The sequence below is a fragment of the Bubalus kerabau genome, chromosome 10 (assembly GCF_029407905.1).
Source record: "Bubalus kerabau isolate K-KA32 ecotype Philippines breed swamp buffalo chromosome 10, PCC_UOA_SB_1v2, whole genome shotgun sequence".
Lineage (NCBI taxonomy): Eukaryota > Metazoa > Chordata > Mammalia > Artiodactyla > Bovidae > Bubalus > Bubalus kerabau.
Genome location: NC_073633.1, coordinates 105,983,786 through 106,001,959, shown reverse-complemented (window position 1 = coordinate 106,001,959; position 18,174 = coordinate 105,983,786). Strand labels below are relative to the sequence as shown.

Genomic DNA, 18,174 nt, shown 5'->3' with positions numbered 1-18,174 from the left:
GGGCCCCTCCGGGCAGGTGAGCCTTGGGTTTCCTGCAACACTTGCATTCTCGATCACGGCAAAGAACTTTTGCTTGGTGAGGGGAAACGCATATTTCCCCAGTCCTGAGAAAGGAAAGGCCTTTTCCAAAAAGAGGAAGGCTCCGCCCCCGCCGTGACCTCCCGGGAGCTGCCTGCCGCCTGTGGCTTGTGGAATCCCAGCAGTACCTTGACACTGTGAGCCCTTTGTCTCGGTGGGGAGTTGAGAGGGCAGGCGCTGCAGCAACCCTGGCAGCAATGAGTGTAGCTTTAAGTTTTTTGATTCGTCGTTCAACTGATATATGCATTAATATTTTAAGATCAAGGAGAGTCGATGACTGTTTGAGGAATTTCACCCCAGGAGTTGTCAAATAAATTAATTTACCTGTTTCTCATAAAATGTACTTATCAAAATAAACTTGCATTCCATTACGAAGTGTAAGGAATGGGCCTCCTGCAGGTAAAATAGAAAAGGCTGTGGAGTCTAGTTCGTCTACCTCTGTTTTGTTTCTTTCCTTTTTTTTCCTTTTTTGAGACATTGTCTTTTGGAACCAGCATCATCCATATTATTAATCGCCTGTGGGGCTTTATACTGCATCACATTACTTCCCTGGAATTAAACTGCTTCTATAAAGTTATGAAAAATGTACTTTGTTTAAAAAAACAGTTAAAAAGTCATTTTTTAGCATAAAAACCCCAAATAAAGTGCCATGGAGCCATCAGCAGTAAATTGAATTTTGGGGTATATAATTTGTATGAGAACTGACACGTGAGGGGCCCCTGCCGTCGTCTGTCGCCGTGCGGGGGACACGGAGGTGGCAGTCCCCAGGGACAGGCTGTGGCCGTCGACTCCCTGTACGTGCATGGGGCTTGGCGGCGCCTGTCGCGTGGCCTCCCCGCCGAGCCGCTGAGCTTCACCCCGCACAGCTGGGACGCCGCGCCGGGGCAGCTGCTCCTTTCAGCCCATTCTTGGGGGTTGTTTACCGTTGCCATGGTGACTTTCATTTCCATTGCAGCAGCGCTGCTGTTTCTCAGAGGAGAATGAATTTAGTTATAAAAGGATAATATTTTTCTGTCTATATATAAGCAGCCATCTGTCAACCGGTGGATCAGAAAGGATTCAGAAACCTCTTAAGACGGATAGCAATGAAGTGATGAGTGGGGTGTTTTTTTTGGTCTCATATTAAAAGCAATAATAGATGTGGAAACAACTGTTGTATGTTCAACATCAGAACCGTGATTTTTTTCTCTTTATGGATTTGAAGTGTGTGTGTGTGTGTTTAATGCCTCCACCACCTCCACCACTGCTGTGAGAGCCTCATAAAACACGGTTTACGTTCTGCTGACGAAAGGAAAGAACCGAATGTCCCGTTTGTGTCCCCCTAGATGTAGGCGTGACTGGTGCTTTCTCTTCTGATGCCGTGAGCGTCCCCGCCTTGTTAGAGGTTCCCGAGGCTGGACTTTGTGTTGTCATCCCCACTCCCCTGCCCCTCCACCCCAGGGGGAAGGGCTGAGCGGGTGCGGAGATCAGCAGCTTCTCAGGAGCACACGGCGCAAACGATAAAATGAGCGTCGTGCAGAGGAACCCGCGCTGCGTCCGGAAACCTCGCTAACGTGCCCCTTAAATCTCCTTCTTAGAGCAGCGTTCTTCTTTGCACATCCAAACGGGAAGAAAGTCACCTTTGGGAATGCTCCTCTAGTTTCTGCGTTCTTTATGTGTTTCTTTGTTTTTGACGGTGTTGGGTGTTAGGTGCAGCCCGCGGGATCCCTCGTTGCTGTGTGCGGGTCCTTCATTGTGGCGAGAGGACTTCTTTCCATTGTAATAAATGGGCGAGAGGACTTCTTTCCGTTGTAACAAGTGGGCACTCAGCCTCACTTGCCCCACGGCATGTGGAATCTTAGTTCCCCAACCAGGAAATCGAACCTTCATTCTCCTGCATTGGAAGGTGGATCCTCAACCACTGGGCCAACCGTGGAAGACCCAAGTTCCTGAATTTTTGTTTTTTTTTTCTCTGTTGCATTCATGAACTGTAACTTGCAGGGGGAAGAACACACGCACACACCAGCCCCGTTGTAAATAATGTTGTTTATTGGTTGATTTTTCCAGATCCTGACATTGACGCTGCCACTGCCATGATGCTTTTGAATACTCCCCCTGAGATACACGCAGGTTGTGAGTAGATGCTTCTCTAGCCTACAGCACCGCAGCTTGTGAACCTAACCTTCTCCTCTACATACCAGGCCGTAGGAAGAACATGCCCAAGCAGGACCCCCCCCCCCCCAACTTAGAGAATCACTTTGAATTACCATAGTGCGTGATTCCACATGTGCGTAGAGAGACGCAGCCACGCACGTGTGTGAATGAATGCATAGGTGTGTTTCCAAGATGACAGAATGTTAAGATAATTTCAGGGCTTGAGACTCGGGGGCAGTGAAGGGGACCAGGAATGAGTCCCAGAGAACAGACCCTTTCTCCTTCAGGAGCTGTTCCTGGGAGTCTGTCGTTTCTGCTAGAAGAGGCTGCAGGGGCCCCGTTCACAGTCGGGACTCAGCAGGACATTCCTCTCCCCTCGGGGACCTCATGAATAACAGGCTCCCGTCTTAGGACGAGGAGAGGAAAACCTAGCAAGGTGGGTATGCAGGAGCTTGGAACAGCCTCAAAAGGGCAACACCGGGGTGCCCCTGCCCCGTGTCATCCTGTGCACGAGGTCACACAGACAGAAGGGCTGGGCTGCTTTCGCCAAGCAGGGCTCCTGTCAGCCCTCCAGCAAGGCCAAGCCCAAGACATCTCTTTGCTTCCTCCCTCGAACTGCTCTTCCACGCACCATCCGATATCTTCTCCCCACCTCTGGAGCTAGCGTGTTTTTAGAATGGTCTCCTCCCCCAGTGATGACCAATGACCCAAACGCAGATGTCTGTCCCCTGTCCTCCCAGCGGCCACATCCCTCTCCCGGTGGAAGCCTGTTGATCGGACAGCCAGCTTGGCCCCTGCGGCCCGTTCGGCTCGTTGGCAGGATAATGGCGTCGCCGCCTTGCTGTGCATGGACTCGTGGCATGCAGCAGCCAACCCCCTCCGATGCCCACCTGCCTCGTTCTGAGCACCGCCCAGCCTGCTCAGCAAAGGGACCCCCACTTCGGGAGCTTGTGGCATCTCCCACAGGAGAACATCTGTTCCCAGACCCTCCCCAGCTGTCTGATGTCAAGTTCTAGCAGCAGCTTTAGGAAATTGGCTCGATCCTTCTGCCCCTGTACCTTGGTTTAAAAGACCCAAGAGACACAGCCAGGCGTTCTCAGGACAGTCATCTCTCTGCCAAAGGCTGCGGTTACTTGGTCCTGAAGGGAAAGAATCCTCATTCTCTCTTTGCTGAGCTCAGCCTGCTGGCCATTGAAATAAAGACTGCCCACACCTCCGAGACGGAATCACCACTGCTAAGCAGACGCAGAGCCGGTGCGGTCCTGTAACTGGCAGTTAACCTGTAGTGTGGGTTTTAAAGGATGTTGGAAGTTACACGGAAGTAAAAAAAAAGAGAACTCGGTTCTCAGATGACTCTTGCAGGAAGAGAGTAGACCAGACTGTAATCCAGTTACGGTCTGAAACAGTTTTCTGAAATCAAGTTGGATAATTCATCACGGGGCAAGCGTACTGACTTGATCAGAGCTGCATAAGGTTTGGGTACCTTCCTTCGTACCAGTCACTGCCCACGGTGATCGTTGGTTTAAAGAAATTATTTTGATGAACAGGAATAAAGGAGTTAAGCGAGGAAAGGCAAGGGGATTGGTCATTAACAGATCCTGGGCAGTTTTATAAAGATCCATTATCGCTAGATTCCAGATCACAGATAGAAAAGGAAAAAGGTTGATCCTGATGAGTTAAGAAGTTAATTGTTTTTAGTGTTCTCATGGCTAAATGAACTGCTCCCCTCTCCCTTACTGTAACACATATTGTAACAATTTTTTTCAGGGTGTCCGTAGTCTTACACATGTTGAAATGCTGAACCTGAGTTTTCAGAGCTCTGTGTTCACGTTGTGAAGCTGTGGCATTATGTAGGGCTTGCCCACCTCGCTCTAACTACTGTGAGAAGCCCAGCCACAGCCCTGGTGAGCCTGCCAGGAGCAGGCTCTAGCGTCCTGGTAGGAAGGGACCGGGCAGCCCACGGAAGTCATGGAAGGAGACAGCAGAGAAGTCAGTTTAGTGACTGGGCAGAGGGTAGCACATCAGCTTTATATTCACCTTCCTGTCTGACCCCAAGCCTCATCAGATCCCCTGGAAATCCAGCTAGGGCATAGCCAGTGGGTGGGAAGCCCCCAAGATTGGAGCAGGGCCGTCAGAAGGAGTTGAGAGTCTGTTACTGCACTTGGGGGTGCCTGTCCTCCTAAGAAGCGCAGTCAGAGGCTTGTGTCCCGACACCAGGAGTCTCTGCAGTTAGCTCTTCTGTGCTTTGCTCTCCCTTTGCCTCCCGACCTGACGTTTCTTGTTTGGAATGTGAGGCAGGACCTCACCTCCCGAAGGGAGACCATCCCGGACATACAGCACAGAAGCCACTGTGCCCGACCCTGCCGGCTTTGCCCAAAGCCTGGAAACAGTGGGAGGTGATCCCTTAGTCACTTTGGCCACCTGATGCGAAGAGCTGACTCACTGGAACAGACCCTGATGCTGAGAAAGATTGAGGGCGGGAGGAAAAGGGGACGACAGGATGAGATGGCTGGATGGCATCACCGACTCAATGTACATGAGTTTGGGTAAACTCTGGGAGTTGGTGATGGACAGGGAGGGCTGGCATGCTGTGGTTCATAGGGTCGCAGGGAGTCAGACATGACTGAGTGACTGAACTCAACTGAACTGATCCTTTAGCCAAAAGACTCAAAGGTAGCAGACACCGGGCGCTGGTGGGGAATGGGCAGCCTGCCTTGGGGTGTGTGTGCGCATGTGTCCCCCAGGTTTGGGGCCCTGCCTTCCTGCTCCCTGCGTGGGCCCATGGCCTGTCTGTTACCAGAGCATCATTCTCGCAGGCTGCTGTTGACAGCCTCCCGGGTTCACCGCCCGAGCTGAGCAGCGCCCCCGTGTGAGCGGGGCCCCACCCCATCCATCTGCCCCTGGCAGTGCGTGGCAGGCAGAGGCCGGCCTGGGCGGTTTAAGGTCTCGCCTTTGTCCTTGCCCTTCCGGAGCCACCCCGGGCCCCAGGCCGCTGAGGTCCTGCGCTCTCATCCTTCCTACGGGCAGACTGGCCGCAGGCTGGGAGTCGGTTAGGTGCTAGCAAAGAGCCGTCTCCAGAAGGTGGCAGAACCCCCGTCAGGAGGAGGCCCCCTCCTGCCGTGGGGGTGCCCACTGCACCTGTGCCCCTTAGCTGCCTCCCTGTGGGGCCCCTCAGCTCCTCCCTGCACGCTGACGCTTCGCTCCCGCGGGGCAGCTGTGCGCGCCGAGCTCATCAGAACCTCAGCCTGCAGCGTTGTCTCCCCCGCAGCACCAGAGGGAATGTTCTCTCTTTCTGGCTCTGTCCGGTCGCGGTGTGGGGAGCCTTCCACGAGGTGTGCCATCACGTCTCAGGGGCTCTGCAGGACACAACTTCCAGAAAAATCCAGGCAGGACTCCGCTGCCTCATTGCCTCCTGAGCTTTAGATTGTGTTTCTGGTCAAATCTATCCACATCCCTCTCCCCTGCCAAAAAAAAAAAAAAGTATGGCTCTGTAGATTAATTCTAGCTTCTCGATTCTAATTAAGGCTTCCTAGGTGGCTCCAGTGATAAAGAATCGGCCTGCAAAATGTAATCAGTATTATTTTACGGTATTAATGAAATATTTTACATCCTCTTTTTCATATTGAGTCTTTGAAATCCAGTGTGCTTAGAACACAGCTCGGTCTGAATTCCACGTCTCACCTGCTCTAGCGTGGCCACGTTGGTCTTGTCAGGTGGCGCGGTGGTAAAGAATCCGTCTGCCAGTGTAGGCGACAGAAGAGACTCATGCTTGGGCCCTGGGTCGGGAAATAGCAGCCCACTCCAGTATTCTTGCCTGGGAAATTCCGCTGACAGAGGAGCCTGGTGGGCTACAGTCCATTGGGTTGCGAAGAGTCAGCTCTGAGCCCGCACACACACTGCGAATGTGCGCACGCGCGCGCGCGCACACACACACACACACACACACACGTCTACTTCACTACCTGCTCTACAGTTCTCCTCTGACGAGCCTTGTGAGTCACCTTTGACCCCAGTAGAAGAACTGTTACTAAGTCAGAAGTCTAAGCACCATTACTCATCTTCAAATGAAGTGCAAGTTGCTCAGTCATGTCGGACTGTTTTTGACCCCACGAAGTATACAGTCCATGGAATTCTCCAGGCCAGAATACTGGAGTGAGTAGCCGCTCCCTTCTCCAGGGGATCTTCCCAACCCAGGGATCGAACCCAGGTCTCCCGCATTACAGATGGATTCTTTACCAGCTGAGCCACCAGGGAAGCCCAAGAACACTGGAGTGGGTAGCCTATCCCTTCTCTAGTGGATCTTCCCCACCCAGGAATCGAACCAAGGTCTCCTTCCTCCATTGCAGGCGGATTCTTTACCCACTGAGCTACCAGGGAAGCCCACTCATCTGCAAAGGCTGACATCATGCCTGGTTGGAATGTTCCCAGAGAGAAACTTAGATAATGAACAAAACACCAGAATGGGGTCGGGGTGGGAGTGGTCGTGGTGGGGGGAGGCCCTCAGCACCCCCTCCCCCCAGAGCTGGAATGCGTGTAGTGGCACCAGGAAGCGGGCTCCCTCCTCTCAGCCCTCCCTGCGTCCTTGCAAGGAAGTGGGCGGAAGGGCCAGTCCTAGGAAAGGGAAGGATTATCGAATCACCTGCTGCTCAGCTTATGGCCTCTGCTAGCTTAGCCTGGGCTGCTCTCCAACGCAGCAGTCAGAGCTCAGAGGTTAATTTTAGAAGCTGCGAAAATCAAGGAAACTGAACGTCGGGAGGGGTGCTGAGGAAGCTGGGGCGGGCGGAGTGCGGATGAAAGTTTCTCTTGTGCCTTCCACTTGGCTTGTTTCGGGTTCTGAAAGTGATCACATTTGGATTACAGTGAACGGTGCTGCTTGATTTGATTTTCTGTGTGTGTGTGTGAGGGCTGCTTTCTTGATGGATTAAAATTGAGGGTCCTTGTATAAGACAAAGTGCTGATGTCCTTGGCACCTTGTCCCAGGATTTGAGAGTCTCAGACATACGCCTTCTCTCCTGGAAGAGCCAATTTAAAAAGCATTTTCTGTTGCAGGAGAGTTGATCCACAATGCTAGGCTCTGGTGCACAGCAGAGTGGCCCAGTTGCACGTGCAAATGTACCTGTTCTTTTTCAAATTCTTTTTGCATGTAGGTTCTTAGAGTATTGAGCAGACTTCCATGTGAAGAGCTAAATATTTAAATGATGTAGCAGAAAAGGATGATGCTGGAGGGGTGGGGTGTGCCTTTTTTTTTTTTTTTTTTAGTTGATTTAGTGAGAAGCCACAAATCTGAGTTTGAGGTTGATCTTAAATATCCAGTTTCTTATGACATCTCTTTTCTAGCTGGAATCCAGGTTTAATTTCTGCAGATTGGGTAGGCGCCCTGGGTTTACGTGTGTTGATACGCATTGGGGGAAACACAGAGGAAACGGAAAGGAAGGAGCTGTGCCGAGAAGCAAAGGGCCAGAGGCACTGACCCCGTCTCCAGATCCAGACTCAAAAAGTCACGGCGCGGGGACTTGGGAATGCCTTGCTCAGCCATGTTAGACTGGCCGGGATTCATCTCTCAGAAGCCACATTCTAGACACCTGGGTGGGGAGACAGAAGGGAGAAAAGGGTGGGAGCAGTTAAGAGTCACCGGCCGCCGGGGGCAGAGAGGGGCACGTCCGCCCCCGGTGAGGAGCTGCCCGTGGCGAGCACTGGGAAGCCGGGCTTGGTGGGGCAGCGTCCTGCAGCAGCTCCTGTGAGAGTGTGCGCCGGGGTCCGAGGGAGAGCCTCGAGTGCGCGCCAGCGGGGTCGCCAGGTTCCGGAAACAGCTCAGGGAAGGCCTTTTCATGCTGCAGTTAAACCGTCCATGAGTGTCTCTGTGAAGTGAATACAGTGCATTAACCAGGAAGATGTCTTCGTGGGAGAGTGCAGTTCGTGAAGTGAGAGTCGCTCAGTTGTATCCGACTCTTTGCGACCCCATGGACTATACAGTCCATGGAATTCTCCAGGCCATAATACTGGAGTGGATAGCCTATCCCTTCTCCAGGAGATCTTCCCAACCCGGGAATTGAAGTGGGGTCTCCCGCATTGCAGGTGGATTCTTTCCCGGCTGAGCCACCAGGGAAGCAGAGTTAGGGAGAGCTACGAAAAGCCTAATAGACTGAAAGAATTTCTACACGTCCTGACCCCATTAAATCCTGCGCCTTAGAGATGATGAGTGAGAGGGCGCTGGTGAGGTGAGGTGCGTGGCGGAAGGATGGCCTCGGCGGTCTTGGTGACAGCCTGTAGAGTGGGCCAGCGGCCCAGCTAGCAGCTGTGTACTTTGTCTTGTTTTGTCTTCAAGACGATGCTCTGAGGTACTTTCATGCCCCCTTTGTAGGTGAGAAAACAAGAGGCGCAGAAGGGTAAGGCACTTGCCCAAAGCCACAGGGCTTGTGGTGGGGCAAGACTTTGGACAGAGGCCATGTGGCCCCAAGTGTGTATTCGTGACCACACAAGAGGCTTCTTCCCTGGAGCTTAATGAGACAGGGAGTGGAGCGAGCCGTGTCCAGTAGCTGCTTGGTGAGCGCTGACCTCCTCTGTCTCCTTCACACCGGGTGAGCCGCTGGTGATCGGAGGCTCCAGCCACTCGGGCAGAGAGCTCTGGGTACAGGCGGGGCTGCGTCCCCTCTGACGGCCAGATGACTGCTAGGCTGTGCCCGGCCAGGGGACGTGTGCCCGGGCCTCAGTCCTCCTGCTTCGTCTCCGGGGCTCCCTAGTCTTAGTCGCAGGACTTTAGGTACTCTGGGTGTTTCGCCACAGGAGTGACTCTGAAGTGATTTGCACACGGGGAACGGAAGTGCCGTGAGCACAGTGGCTGCTCTTCCGGCTGCGCGTGTGACCCGGACGATGGCCAGGGGCTTCCGACCCCGTCCAGCTTTGTCTCATCTGTTCTTGCGGGCCGCTCCAGGGCGCCTCTGGGGGTGCTGAGCGCATGGGTGATACTGAGATTGACGACCCACATCTGTTTTCAGAACAGCCGTGCCTTTATTCAGTTAAACCTCTAAATACTCTGAGAGGTCAGTACCGTGTGTCCTCTTCTTACTTAAGGAGCTCGTCAGGAGACACAGGCAGTGAAGGACGCCAACGGGACACAGAGGCGGGTCGTGTGACACCAGAGTCTGGCTCTCAGCCGCCAGGCTAGAGACCACCTCCCTGCTCACAGCCCTTCCGTGGTTTTCCCAGTATCCATAGTGAAAGTGAAAGGGTTAGTTGCTCAGTCGTGTCTGACTCTTTGCAACCCCATCCATGGACTGTAGCCCACTGGGCTCCTCTGTCCATGGGATTCTCCAGGCAAGAATACCGGAGGGGGTTGCCATTCTCTTCTCCAGAGAATCTTCCCAACCCAGGGATCAAACCCAGGTCTCCTGCATTGCCCACGAATTCTCTACTATCTGAGCCACCAGGGATGAGGTGTAGATAGATGCATGTCATTCCTGCTAGGATGATATGCTTTGTCAAAATTAGTTTTTAGTTCTTATGGACATTATGCTTTTCATCACTTACAGGCCTGGTGTGTGCCTTTGAATACTAACGTCAGCGGCACTTCCTACAGGAAGGCCTCCCAGATGGCCTTTGTTTGGGGTGAGCCGTCTCTGTCCTTCACGCCTATGGGCCCGCTGGCCCAGCGCTTGCTACAGTATGTTTTCGTTGTCTCTTCAGTTCTCTGTCTGTCCCACCTAGCTGGGGGACCCTGTGTCCTCTTCATCTAATGTGTAGACAGGTACTTGGTAATTTAATCCATTAATTGGCACAACCTGTTATGCGACTGTACTCGTTTTTACTGGTTGAATTATAACTGTGGTATAGATTTTAAATATTTCAGTTGTTTTGGGGGAGTACTGTTCTGTCAGATCTGCTTGATGTTCTAGATGAGATCCCTGGTGACTGATGCATTAAATACTGACCATTTTGAAGAGATACCACCCAGCAAAATGATTGAAAAACCCTTTCCCACAATCCCCAAAACACAGAGACAAACCAAAAATAACCTCCACCTGAAGCATCCGTCTTGGAACACCGGAGTCCTGGTTTATACGTATGTCTGTCCTCTGGAATTACTGGTATTTCCCCTCCTGTATTTTCTTCCAGAAGTTTTGTAACTTTAGTCCTTACATTTAGCTCTATGATGCATTCCTAATTAGTTTTCCTTTTTGGTATGAGGTTAGGACCAAGGTTCATTATTGTCCAAGTGGATCTCATTGTTCTAACCTTCTTTCCCCCATTGTCTGCGTATTTGTCAAAAATCAGTTGACCACATACACGTGAGTCTCTTTCTTGGATTCATTTTTGTTCCATGAATCTGTAGGTCTGCACTTACACGTATACCACGCTGTCTTGTAGATTTATACAAAGTTGTTCGATAATTTGGGTAGATTTAAATTCCGGACACTCTGCTAGAGTTCCAGTCAGTTCGGTCGCTCAGTCGTGTCCGCTGTTTGCGACCCCATGAATCGCAGCACGCCAGGCCTCCCTGTCCGTCACCAACTCCCGGAGTTCACCCAGACTCATGTCCATCCAGTCAGTGACGCCATCCAGCCATCCCATCCTCTGTCGTCCTCTTCTCCTCCTGCCCCCAATCCCTCCCAGCATCAGAGTCTTTTCCAATGAGTCAGCTCTTCGCATGAGGTGCCCAAAGTAGAACTCACCAAGTAAGCACAGCATGATAATTAGTTGAATATTGCATCATCACAGGCTTCATGCTTTGAGGATATTTGGTGAGTGCCGTACCTCAGACGACCTAACACCTGCAATCAGGCTGCTTGTTGAGTGGCGGGTGGAAGTCCCTGGTCTGGCCCGGCCTGCCTGCGATTAAATGTGGGGCAGGCGGGCCTCTCGGGCCCCCGCTGTGCCAGTGCCGACCCCAGGCAGCGGCGCCCGTGTGTCTCCTGTCCCACCTTTTGTACAGCCCAGTAACAGGGACCTTACACAAACCTGGATGCGATGTGGCGGAAGATACTAGCAGGAGCTGCGCAGGGAATCAGTCCACAACTTTATCCCACGTTCTAGAGTAGACATTCGTCCAATGTGAAAGACCTGACTTAAGGTTTAGAGTATTTACATAAATCTGCTCTTAGAGACCTGAAATTACAGGAGTTAAAAAGTATGTACCGTGTCTTTTGGGAAGCGTAGTTGTTCCACACAAATAATATCGGCTTTTAAAAATTTAATATCTAGGGACTTCCTTGGTGGTCCACTGTTTAAGACTTTGCCTTCCAATGCAGTGGGTACAGGTTTGACCCCTATTTGGGAGCTAAGATCCCTCGTGTCTGGCAGCTGAAACAACCAAAAACTTTTAAAATACTCCACATCAAAAATATATATATATATAAAAATTTATTGACTTTTTAAAAAACTTAATATTTAGAGTGGTTTTCGTTTTTAAAGGTATGATTTTGTAGACTTTTTGGTTAGGTCTGTGTTTGAGAAAGCACGATCTGTCCACCCTGCCCTTGGATGAGTCTGGGCCAAGGCTGGGGACTCTAGGATGCTAGAGACGGAAAGGGTCTTTGAGAACACTGTTCGGAGAAGGAAAAGTAGATTCCATGAGCTCTCACAAAGTCCCACCAGAAGAACAGGTTAAAGCCCAGGTGTATAAGCCCTCTGTCAGAGTGTGCACACGGGATGCATGCCTGGCCCCCTAGACAGACACGTGGAGGAGTGTCGATGGTACTGGAAGAACATTAGCGTGAACCAGAAGAAACTGCTGTTTGGGAGGTCAAGAAAGATCGACTCTCGGGGGTTGCTTCTGGTCCCCCTGTTCTGTAAAAACTCAGATCCGTGTGAGGCCATTGTGAGTTACATACGGCACGGGCAGCGTCTGATGGTCCCTGACGAGAAGGTTGGCCAGGGAGTAACGCGGGGCTGAGTGTGTCTAGGAGACCACATGTGATGAGAGAGCGCCCAGGACGTCTGCTTAGAGGGAGCTCCAGGGCAGGAGGCAGGTGTGCTTCTGAGACGGAGCCCGCCTCCGACAGCCCCGCACTCCCTGCCAAGACGGTTGTGAGGATGCTCACGAGATGTTGTGAGCGCTGAGGTGCCGAGGAGCTTGTAAAATCAGCTCTGCTGTTCTTCTGGCTGGTTTGTTTGTTTTTGTTTTTGTTTTTTTCCCTTCCTGGACTAAGGACTCTTAGAAAGATATTCCCAGTTCTGACCATGGCCGCAGAAGCGTGAGGAAAATGATTTGTTTGCTCAAGATGGCGTCAGGTTCTTGAGATCAGAAGGGTCTGCCTAGAGATAAAAGCTTATATGTAATAAATGCAGGAAAATAATATTTGCAGCCCACTTTTTTTTTTTTAACCAAGGCATCAATCATAAGCTATTGATTTGACTTGACTAACTAAATGTCTCTCTTGAGGTGTGGTATCTTTCTCTCTTTCTGTCTTGCTCTCTTGATATTCTCTTTCTATCAGTCACCCCCGTATGTGTGTGTGTGTGTTTCTCTCTCTGCTTGCTCTCTGTACCTGTATCTCTTCTTTCTCTCCCTGTCTCCCTCCCTCTCTCTTTCTCTGGTGTATCCAAAATTTCTGACTCGGAACAGAAGTCTCCACAGTGGGATTCACGTGTGGTGTCTCTTTGCTTTTCCAGTTCCTCCAGGAGTGATACAGAACGGAACGCGGGTTCTGAGCCGAGGCCTGTTCCCCGGGGTCCGGCCGTTGCCAGGCACGCCCATTGGGATGACAGCGGCAGTGAGGTAAGGGGCCCGGCTGGGCGAAGCCCCCGAGCAGCGGGAAGGGCGCTGTGCATCCCACGGGGCCACCTGGGGGCAGGGGAAGACCAGCCTCTGCGTGGTCAGGGTGGAAATAGCTTGGGTGTCTGAAGGCGTTAAAGGAGCTCCCGAGGACCCAATCTAGGTGCCAGCTTCTCCTTCTCAGGCTGTCAAATTACCCTGGTCTCTTTGCAGATGAGATGAAGCAAAATGGCAGTGAAGTTGCTCTATTCTGAGAAGGTGGGGTAAAGTGGGCAGAAGGAAATGGTGGGCAGGGTAGTCATTAGATTCTGGGCTAACTGGTCGACCTCCAGACCCAGCCCTGTCACTTCCCAGTCCTTTCTCTTTGGGGGCATGTCTGACCTCTGTGGGTTAGTTTCCTCACCCATGAAGCTCCTCTGCCCCCTGGGAAGGCTGGCAATGAAACACGCAGAAAAGGCAGGTGTGAAAAGTGCTGCAGTGAGTGGTCTGTAAATACCAGGTGGCGTCAGCCCCCCTCACTCCCGAGAATCGGCTCAGCCGCCGAACCTCATGGACTCTTCCTTGGGAAGTTTCTTTACTCCACCCTTCTCAGCTCCTCTGCCAGCCCCAGGGGAGGGCCCATCGCTTGCCCGGGAGGGAGCCTCGTGCACCAGCGGGAGTGCCTCCCCCCTGCCCACCCCCGCCCTCCCGACAGCCGTCACCAGGCTGGTTTCCTACAATGTGCCTCCCCAGCTGTTCGCAGAAGCGTCCCCGTCGACTCCCGCCATCTCACCCTGACGCCCCGCCGGCCCTCCCGTCTCCTCCAGCCAGACTTGTTCTCCAGATGATGCAGGGTTGGCCCATCTTGTCCTGCAGTTTCCCCTGTGTAGATCTCCCTCCGCCTCCACGTGGAGAGCAGCGCCTCCTTCTCAGCCCGTCACAAAAATGATCCCTTCCCCAGGCTTTTCTGAACAGGCCTCTGAGTCAGCCTCAGAGCAGTCCTCTTTTCTTGGCAGCGTAACCCCTTGCTTTGGGCGTGGCCCTTTGGTGGGTGGCGCTGTGTGCGTCCCCCTCTGTCCTCAGGTTTGCTTGCTGAGGACAAGGGCTGGGTCCCGCTCACTTGGCTGAGGCCTCGTCACATGCTCAGTGTTGGGCCCCGATTGCTTGCTCACAAGAGACCTGCCATGCTGGGCTGCGTCCCTTCACAACACTGCATCCCAGCTTCTTTGCAGCACTTCTGGATCACGTTCACACCTAAAGGCCATTTCGCTTTCATAGTGTTTAATGTCCCAAAGAAAACCATCCCCGGAAGTCTGTTAACTGGGGCTTGAGGGAACTGCCCGCTCAGGCTCTGTGATGGGCATCAACCACGTGGAGATTCTCCGCTCACTTGTGGTTTTGTTGTCTATTTTATCTTTTGGCTGCGTGTGCAGGATCTTAGTTCTCTGACCAGGGATCCAGCGCAGTTCCCCTGCGTTGGAAGAGCGAATCTTAACCCCTGGACGCCAGGGAAATCCCTCACTTGTGTCTTTTAACCCTCCCAGCAAACCAGCTGCTTTTGCCAGAGTTGTTGTTCAGGCGCTAAGTCATGTTCGACTCTTTGCAACCCCATGGACTACAGCACGCCAGGCCTTCCTGTCCATCACCAACTCCCAGAGTTCACTGAGATTCATGTCCATCGAGTTGGTGATGCCATCTAGCCATCTCATCCTCTGTCATCCCCTTCTATTCCCGCCTTCAGTCTTTCCCAGCATCAGGGTCTTTTCCAGTGACTCAGTCCTTCACATCAGGTGGCCAAGGTATTGGAGCTTCAGATTCAGCATCAGTCCTTCCAATGAATAAGTAAGTAAGTAAGTAAGTGTTAGTCACTCAATCGTGCCCGACTCTTTGTGACCCCATGGACTGCAGCCCACCAAGCTCCTCTGTCCATCAGACTTTCCAGGCAAGGATACTGGAGTGGGTTGCCATTTCCTTCTCCAGGGGATCTTCCCAACCCAGAGATCAAACCCAGGTCTCCTGCATTGCAGACAGATTCTGTACTGACTGAGCTACAAGGGAAGCCATGAATAGTCAGGGTTGATTTCTTTTAGGATGGACTGATTGGATTTCCTTGCAGTCATATCTTCAGGGCAGATGCTAGTATTTGGAACCTACTAAGGAGGGAAGTGGGTAGGAATTAGAATAGTATTTGTATGGTAAAGCCAGTTATCATTTCTGCTAAGCAGACATGGCGATACTTTCCAAAAGTGTGGAAAGGTTCTTTTTCTTGTGCTTCTCCCATATCTTTCTTAGATGTCTTGAGATCAGTAATTTACAACCTTCAGTTCATGAAAGGTAAGCCTCTTCCTTCGAGCCAAAATAGCTATGCCTTGGCCTCACGTCATGAGAGAGACATACTCCGTCTCCTATTTGTTCTCAAAATCGCTTCTGCCTAACCTCCTCATGTACCTTTCTGGTTGGGAAGGCCGCAGACTCCTCTCACTTGCTGTGAAGATCTCCTTTCATGTGCAGACACTAAGCGCAGACGTCAGCTTATTGTCCTCAGCATCTTTTCAGTGCCTTTTTAAGCAAACGGAGTTCTCCCTGTGACTCTAGCCATTCCCTGGGAGAAGGGAAGAGCCAGGCAGAGGGAAAGGAGGCCTGCGACGGACCTGGCTTTCAGCAGGAGCTGCCTCCTCATTTTATTACCCTCACGAGATACGTGATTGCTGACTTTTGGTGATTAGTACCCTCTGGAGGTATTACGTAAAATATTAGTTTTTTTAAACTGATTATATTTTGGTTAGACGGTAACATAGCGTTGTTGTTCAGTTGCTAAGTCGTGTCTGACTCTTGGTGATTCCCATGGACTGCAACACACCAGGCCTCCCTTCCCCTCACCATCTCCTGGAATTGGCCCAAGTTCATGTCCATTGAATTGGTGATGTTATCGGTAGCACTACAGCAAGACAGTGATATCTCATTTGTGGTCAAAGAGTTGCTACTCATCCATCCCAGCCAACACCTCACTTAGGCTCCTGCCACAGTAAAAGACCACAAGCAGGTTCCGGGGCTAGACGTGTGCGTCCATCAGGTCCAGCTGGGAGAGACAGAAGCCACGCTAGGGACTCGAACGGGGAGACTTCAAAATAAAGAACCGTTAGCCAGGTAGAAAGTTATTAACCAGGCGACTGGAAGAGAACTCGGGGTGTTAAGGAGGGAACAACTGCAGGAAGCGGCCACATCCCCTCCGGTGAGGTTTGAATGATTGCCCCTTGAGGCTGGGTCTCAGAGCTCCCAGGAGCGGCGGGGGCTGGGATCCAGGACTCTTAGGAGGAGACTCTGAGCTCAGAGGAGGGACGGGTGGAAGGACCAGAGGGGTCTCTAGGGAGAAGGCTCCTACTGGTGCACGCGCCTCTCCGGGCACATGAAGAGGTGGGGCCTGCAGGCACTGGAGGAATCGCAGAGTCGATTCAGCAGCTCCTGTAGGACAGACTGCTGCTTCAGGGGGGAGAGGCATGGCTGGGGGATGCAGAAACGGGGCACAGGGGAGGGGTCACGGCCCTTCCCCCACCCATCCCAGACTCTGGAGGGCAGAGCCAGGCGGGCTCAGACAGGTGGCCCGGCGCGGAGCACTGTGGGCGGCCTGGGCCCAGGGGCTGTAGCTCTGCGTGCCCATCCTCTCCAGAAGCACGCAGCCCGGAGCAGCGAGCTTCCCCGGCGTCACCGGAGGTCCCAGCAGAATCCTCTCGGTAAAACGAACAGCCGCAGTGTGTAGAGACAAGCTCCCGTTTGCCCAAACAGAGAGAAAACCACGGTGTGTTAGCCATTATCCCAATACCAGCTCTTCACTTTCCGCCTCAGTTTTAAGAGACTTCACGGAGAGGAAGGCTCCAGAAGGCCAGGCACCCTCGCTTATAAGACCTTTTCCTTCCTTACAGCCTAAGTGCCTGGCAAATAGGTGGCGCGATGAACCACGTGGGTATTTGCAGGAGGCCATGTAAAGCCCATTAAGAACTGCTCAGGGGGAGAGAAAATCCTGTTCTGCGCTTTCAGGTTCATTGTAATTGAAATTTCTTTTTCTTTTTTAATTTAGCCGTGTGTCAGTTGAACCTAGGTTAGCTGAGGTTAAAGGGAAAACAGCCCAGCAGAGACCAGAACAGCAGCAGGCGTCCTCTGCCAGACCACGTGGCGGTGACCTGAGGGGCTCCCGCCGCCCCATCCGCTCAGCGGGGGCGGGCAGGAGGGCAGAGGTCATTAGCGCCCCCTGAAGACCTGTTTCCTACCCTGCTTTGTGTGACAGGTCTTCGGTGCGAGTCTAAGCAACTTCTCCTTAAGTGAAAATATTTGTCTTTCGGGGATGTGTTGTGTTTTTCCCCCCCTCTGCTGAGTGCCAAAGGCCATGTTTGTTTGTCTTAACTCTGAAACTGTTATTGACCCAGATGAAGTGCTACTTTGATTGCTGATGGCCGCTGGCTCCCTTTGCATGAGATTATGATGGCCGCTGGCTCCCTCTGCATGTGATTATGACGTGAAATCTCCTCGTAAGAGTGTCTGTCAATACTGTAATTGACTTTACCGTGTTGACTTTTTACTCAATAACTTCAGGGATCAGCCCATCCTTAGACATTGGAAACCCGCTTATTTTTAAATTTGCCTAGGCGGGGAGTCCTTAAGGTGCGTTATCCTCAGAGTAACTGCTCCCACTTCTCCAAGTTTCATGCGTGTGTCTTCTGCTGCCTCTCCAGTGAAATCCCTTGCAGAGAATACATTTGAATGGAAGAGTTATAGCCCCGGAAGAACTGTTTCTGGATCTCTTGGGAAACGGAGCATACGGTTTCCTCCATTCCTGAACTAGGGGCGGCTTCTCAGCTGCAGGCCGCAGCAGCTCCCCTGGGCCTGGGCCGCCTTGTGTGCACAGCTTAGGACTCTGACCCTAAGTCACCTCTCAGGTGGCAAAGAACTATGAACGTCAAGGCTTGCCGGAGGATCGAGAGAGAGCTGGTGGGCGCGCCCTTCCTCATGCGTCAGACTGTGCCGCGCTCGCTCAGGTCCAGCTCTTTACAACCCCATGGACTGAAGCCCGCCAGGCTCCTCTGTCCATGGGATTTTTCAGGCAAAAATTCTGGAGTGGGTAGCCATTTCCTCCTCCAGAGGATCTTCCCAACCTAGGGATTGAACCCATGTCTCCTGCATCGCAGGCGGACTCTTTACTGCTGAGCCATATGTCACGACAGCTCAGAAGTTGCACACATGAGCTTGGGAACCCAGTTTCCTGGGTCCATAGCCTGTAA

At 52.2% G+C, this 18,174-nt stretch overlaps 1 protein-coding gene across 13 annotated transcripts in view; it reads left to right on the top strand.

Annotated features, from left to right (window-relative positions):
- The window catches only part of FOXN3 (forkhead box N3), a 443,834-nt gene that overhangs the window by 405,246 nt on the left and 20,414 nt on the right, over positions 1-18,174 (top strand). For 11 of the 13 annotated variants that reach the window (XM_055538862.1, XM_055538859.1, XM_055538863.1 and 8 more), the window contains 2 exons: positions 2,125-2,190; positions 12,820-12,925. In XM_055538862.1, the coding sequence (XP_055394837.1) occupies positions 2,125-2,190; positions 12,820-12,925 (172 nt within the window). The remainder of the gene's footprint in view (positions 1-2,124; positions 2,191-12,819; positions 12,926-18,174) is intronic. The other 2 variants (XM_055538871.1, XM_055538872.1) reach the window with 2 other exon arrangements.